The 6,000-nt window shown below is 46.2% G+C and overlaps 1 protein-coding gene across 1 annotated transcript in view; it reads left to right on the top strand.

Moving 5' to 3' along the window:
• The first annotated feature begins 202 nt into the window (after positions 1-202).
• The window catches only part of SMS (spermine synthase), a 45,822-nt gene continuing 40,024 nt past the window's right edge, over positions 203-6,000 (top strand). Inside the window, exon 1 of the mRNA XM_040531945.1 lies at positions 203-385. Within this exon, the coding sequence (XP_040387879.1) occupies positions 334-385 (52 nt within the window). The 5' untranslated portion in view covers positions 203-333. The remainder of the gene's footprint in view (positions 386-6,000) is intronic.

Below are 6,000 nucleotides of genomic sequence, written 5' to 3'. Positions count from 1 at the left end.
CACCGCTGAGGGGCCGCGGCCTCCGGCTCGGGGAGCCACCGCGGCTCCCGACAAGCCGCCGCCATCTCCCATCGCGGGGCCCAGCCGCGGCCGCCATCTCGGCCAAGAGCCGCCTCCCCTCCCCTCCCGCCCCGTCCCGTCCCGTCCCCTCCCTCCCGCTAACGGCCGCGGCGCCGCCATCTCGTCCCGCCCCGCCCCGGCCTCCCGAGCCCCGCCCGGTGCGCGCCCACCCCCGCGGCGCCGCCGCAGCCCCCGCGCCCATATAGGCTGCCCCGCCGCGGTCGCCGCGCCGCTGCCTCCTCCTCCAGGCATGGCACAGGGCTCTACCTCACTATGGCAGCAGCAGCGCGGCACAGCACCCTGGACTTCATGCTCGGCGCCACAGGTACCCGCGCGGGCTCTGAGGGGACCCTTCCCGCACACCTTTCTCCCCATCCCCGAGGGGGTCGCCCCGGTGGGAGCGGCGGTGCTCGCTCTCCTGCTGGGCCCGGCTGCGGCAGCCCCGCTCCGTCCTCCGCTGCGCAGGTGCCCTCGTTTCTCGCCCGCCCGCCGCCGCCATCACCGCCCCCGGGCTGCCTGCGCGGTGCGGCCCCGCCGAGGCCTCCGCCGGGCCCGCCGCCGCCTCCCGCCTCGGGCAGGGCCCCCGGCCGCGGGGGTGTCGCTTGTGGTGGAGATGGAGGCCTTAGGGTGGCGGTGGAGCCCCGTGAGGGTGGGAAAGGGTGGGTGAAAGGCATGGGGGGGGGGGGGCGGGGGGGGTTCGTCCTTAACCCCACAGCAGAGGCATGAGGGGAGTCGTTGGAAACGAAAGGCAGCGTCGCTCCGCGGCTGGCTGGCTGTAGGGGGCACGGTGGAGCCGAGAACCAGGAGGAAGCCACCACGTTTCTCGGCAGGCAAAATGGGTGAAAAGGCCCCCTCGGTCGGGGGGAGCCCTGCTGGGGGCCGAGCGCGGGCAGGGGTGGCGGTGAGACACCCCCCCCCTCCGGCCACTTGATGCCTGGTCGCCCCCCACACAACACTTCCATTTATTGTGTGTTTTTTGTTTGTTTTTGCAGGGAGGTAGGAGTGAAGGCAGTTCTCCGCATCTACAAAGAAAATCTGTCGATAGGTTGAATGGGGAGAGGGGTTTCTCTGTCCCCAGGGCTTTGTTGCGCGCTGTGGCCTTCGTGAGGTTGCTGTGTTGGAGCCTCAGGGAGACACTGAGAGCAGAGAGGGGGGAGGATGTAAATGGAGTTGTTCTCAAAGCAGTTTGCTTTAGAATATGCAAATATGCTTCGAGGTGAAAGTCTTCTAGGTGGTTTTATGGTGAGGTCTTACAGTGCAGCTTAGTCACTCATGGTAAGCAGACACCAAGCACGCCGTGCGTTGTCCTGCCATTTTCCTTAGAATCATAGAATCATTCAGGTCAGAAAAGACCTTCAGAATCATCTGGTCCAACCATCCCCCTACCACCAATGTCACCCACTAAGCCGTGTCCCTAAGCACCACGTCCAACAGTATGATTAGAACCAAGAAGCTAAGCCAGTCTAAAATCCAGTTTTGTGGAACCTCCTGTTCCTCCCCAGCCCCAATGCAGTGATCTGTTTGCCTGCTTGGTGCACAGAGCTCTCATGCATTGCAGTGCTGGCATCTGTAGAGGAGTCAGAAATGTCAGAGGAAGGTGTAGGACTAGGTGTACTGAAAACAAACCAGAGTTGTATTAACTGCTCTATGATATTTAAAACTATACCATTAATTAAATAGAGACCGTGATAATGATCTTAAACACTTCTCACTCCATTTCCGTTTTCTTTTGAAGACAGTGCTTGCATCTTTCACCAATTAGGATGGATGCAGAAGTGTTGCTGTGCAGACCAAAGGAGGGAAGAAGCTTTTTCTCCTTGTGTTTGTTTCAGCACAATAGACATTTGTAGTGAGAGGCAAAGAACTTTTCAGAGCCCATGACAGCTCTGAAGTTCGCTGTAGTGTACGTTTTGTGTGGCATTTTCCTTTTGTCTAATGCTTGTGGCCAAGCCGTAAAGAGTTGTCTGTAGAGAAAGATTGGTGAATGTAGACTTGTGTTAAAGGACTTAAATTCTAATGCAAAATCATGGAACGTCAACTATTTTTTTCTAACTTACTTAGTAAAACTTCTGAATGTTCTGAAATGACTTCTTATAATCAGATGCATGGTTTTGAACCTTCTATTATCTTGTGAGGGTAATACTACCACTACATCTCAGCTGAAGCTGTAGCATCCTTGTATTCTAGAAAATGCATTAACTGCTAACTTCTTGGTTGATGCACACTCTTTGTTCCTTGAAACATTATCTGCCCTCAGTTCTTGATGAGCTACTTTTGGTAGGTTCTAATACAGCTGTTGACTCCTAGCTTGTAGAAAAGCAAGACTTTACCCTCTGAGAGCAAGTATTTTTCAATAGTTCATTCATATTCCATTATAATGCATCTTGCAGTAAGTATACATGGTCATGGTGTCTTCAAGTAAGAACCTGCATATGATTGAAGGGTTTGGGTTGGAAGGGACCTCAAAGATCACCCAGTACCAGCCTGCCTGGCATGGGCAGGGATGCCACCCACCAGACCAGGTTGCCCAAAGCCCTATCCAGCCTGGCCTTGAACACTTCCAGGGATGGGGCATCCACAGCTTCTCTGGGCAACCTGTGCCAGGTTATATACAAGGGTGGTTATGTATGATAGTTGAAGTCATTTGAATATAATGCTTGAGTGTTTGTTTAACACCCAATATAGTATCTATCCAGTATTTTCCTATTCCTGAAAGGAAGAAGGACTGCTGGTATTGTCTAGTATCAGGATTGAACATGACTGTAAAGTGTGGGATAGTCTTTCTGAGTTGTTAACACTTTATAGGAATCTCTCCTTATTAATCCTCTTGCGTGTAACTTGTTTTAATCCTCAATCTTTTGAGGGTCCTGAGGGAAGCTGTAGTTGCGTATCAGTGAAAGGATTTGGAGGGGATGCAGCTCTGTAGGACCTCAGGCAGAGTTTGGATCTCAGGTGGGATTTTATCACATGTTAATACTTGTGCAGCTATTAGCTAGCGACTGCTTATGCTGTAGAATGGTGTGTATTCCGATGGGTGATCCCTATGGGCTTATTTGCTTGTCATGTGCCAAAAACCTTCAACGGCAGCCCTGTTGTCTTTAGGCAGTTCAGTTTGTTCAGGATATGGGACTATGGTCCATGTTCAGTTCATTCTTCAGAATAAAAGTGTGTACCCAACAAGTATCTTGAGAATGAATAATTGGAATATTAGGCTTTTTTTAATATTTGCTGACCTCCCTTATGTGAGGTTGGTAGTTGGACGTATTGAGTGCTGCCAGTAATGGAAGCATGGTTGTAGAAGTAAAAAAGGAGAAAGTGGGATTTCCTTTTGTGTTGGTTTCAGATCGGGGGTGGTGGGAAGGGTGAGGAAAAACACTGCTTTGGGAATGGGGTTGCTTGAATGAAAACATGTACCTCAATCTCCTGAAAGTTAAAAGAAAACTGCTAGATTTAGTAATGTACTACAAAATCTACAAATCAGAATAAAAAAGGCTATTTTGACTGTCTTCATGATTATGTCTTCATAATTACACCTCATCTAATGATGCATCTTCATTTCAAAAAAAAGAAGTGTTAGGTATAAGTAGGACTGAATCCTTGTCAGCTGGCTAATGCAACCTGACTTTATGGTCAGCTCCTCAAGCTCATTAAAGTAGGAACTGTGGGGCTTGATCTGTTGGGCAGAAGTATTTTGTTTATCTGTGGCTGCCTGAGCAGATAACCAGACAGCTTCAGCAGGCAGACAGCATAGTGTTCCTTATCCTGAAATGCACAAAGACTGTTTTAACAAACCTCTCCTTTATGAAAAAGGACACTGTTCATTCACCTTCCTTAATTGGGGCAGAGAAGGCTTTAGTTGTGCCTTTTACTTCTGGGCTAATGACATTCTTATTAATTGGTTAGTTCATCAGAAATGAGGAATTTGGGACTTGAGTTACTTAGTTTAACGGCTTCATTATGAAAGTATGTAATGCTTGAGGTCTTATACCTTAACAGAATTGAGTTTAGATTACTACATAATGTAAATCTGCTCATACATGGGAGTGTTTTCATCCATGCATGAAGGTGTCATAGGAGCTTAGTTTTCTGTGCTGTTGAATATAGAAATCCTTAATGTTTTTCAAGATCTTTTAATGAGAGGGAAAGATATATGGAGACTCCATTCAGACTTGTTCTTTGTTACTTGCATTGGGAAGTTGCTTTGAAAACTTAAGTTAGTTTTCCAAGAAGCTCTTAAGTTTTACATTTTAGCGCTTGGGATTATTGCTTGGGGCACAGGGGATTATACAGTTCATTGTGCAGCTGCATGAACAGATGTGCTGGCAAGACTGAGGGCAGGGCGTAGATGAGTGAGCTGTTTGGGGGGAAAGCAGAGATTGCTGGAGTTGATGCAGTTAATGAAAGAAACTAGTGAAACTGTTCTGTGGATTTGCTCACACGGGGAGTTACAGGGCTGTACTGCAGGTAGGGCAACACTTGGGTTTCTAAGAAAAGGGATAAGTGGACATGTGCGTGTATGTGTTCTGTTTTTTCTTCAAGTTAGTGTTTTTTATGGAGATGGAAAGAAGAGGGTATTACCTGCAGGCTGAGCCTCCTTTTTAGGTCTTCTGCCTGTAGCTTTGTTTCTGTCCATGGGATCAATTGCTTAATTTTGTGTATGTGTATGTGGAAGAAGTGTTAAGCCTGTCATCAGCAGGAATGCATTTAAATAATAATAAAAAAAGCTAATAGCTGCAGCACTTCACATCCACTAACATTTTAGATGTGGGTGATATATTAAGAGGTGAATAATTTACTAACAGCTTTCTTGTACATACCTGAACTGGCACCATGGATATTGTATTTGACTTGCAAATTTTTTTCTTTGATTAGTGTTTTGCTCTGTAATTGTACTTACCGAAGATGAGCTTCATTTACAAAAAGGGTGCGTTGTGTGTGTGTTTTATTTTTGAGGCACTTTTTTAAAGCAGAGGCACTAACTGCTTTGCAAATTAGTTAAAATACATGAAACTGTACTGGCTGAAGCATTCATTACAGTGTAAGAAGGTGCTATTAACTCTGCTGGTAATGCTACATCTTAGATTTCCAGCCCATTTTTTATGCATAAAGAAATGCCATCAGGTGAAGCCTGAATATATATGGTCTAGGGGGTGTAAAGATTCAACAGTCCTCACATCCATTTTTTTTACAGCTGTTTGAATAATACTGCCTTATGTACTGCAATGTTTGACATCCTTAAATATATAAAAAAAAAAATTAGTCATTTTGTTCTGAAAAAGTCCAGTTTATAAGATGTTTCAAGTAACTCTACAAAACATTCTTTCAGGCTTGAAAGTGTTTCAACAGGTGATAATATTGTTTAAAATGTGAACAGTCTTTATATTACCAGTTGGTGGACTTGAGTTTACACATGACTGGGAGAGACAAATGAAGCTAGTGGAGTGGAGGTGTTAAAACCACATTTGTTGATGTTAAGGCTCAAGCCATGTGTCAGATGAAGGAAGCTTTCTGAGCACGTAAATATGCTGTGTGCAAAGGTGGTGTGTCAGATGTAATGTGTGAGAATGTTGGTTTGCAAATGCCTTTGGCTTCTGTCTTCAGGTACTGCTCAGCACTGATGATCTGTTGGGATACAGCATTACAAGAGGTTTAATGAAATGCAGCCTTCCCATGCAAAATTAAACTTGACCAAGTAGCAAGCCTTGGGAGAGGCTGGGTTGAGAGTCTTAAACATTTAAAAGATGAAAGATGCTTCCAATGTGTTGTCCAGAGCAGTGTGACAAATATTTCATGTAATGAGTTTTGTATATTTCAGGTCTGTTGGTGTGCAAAGGCTTCATCTGTATTGAAAAATAGTGAATTTATACAAAGTGGAAAAACCTCTAATACCATTACAGGGTGAAATAACAGTGTAGGGGATACTAAACAGAGCAGTGTGAC

This window comes from Cygnus olor, chromosome 1 (assembly GCF_009769625.2).
Source record: "Cygnus olor isolate bCygOlo1 chromosome 1, bCygOlo1.pri.v2, whole genome shotgun sequence".
Taxonomy (NCBI): domain Eukaryota; kingdom Metazoa; phylum Chordata; class Aves; order Anseriformes; family Anatidae; genus Cygnus; species Cygnus olor.
This window is presented reverse-complemented; position numbering and strand designations above follow the sequence as displayed.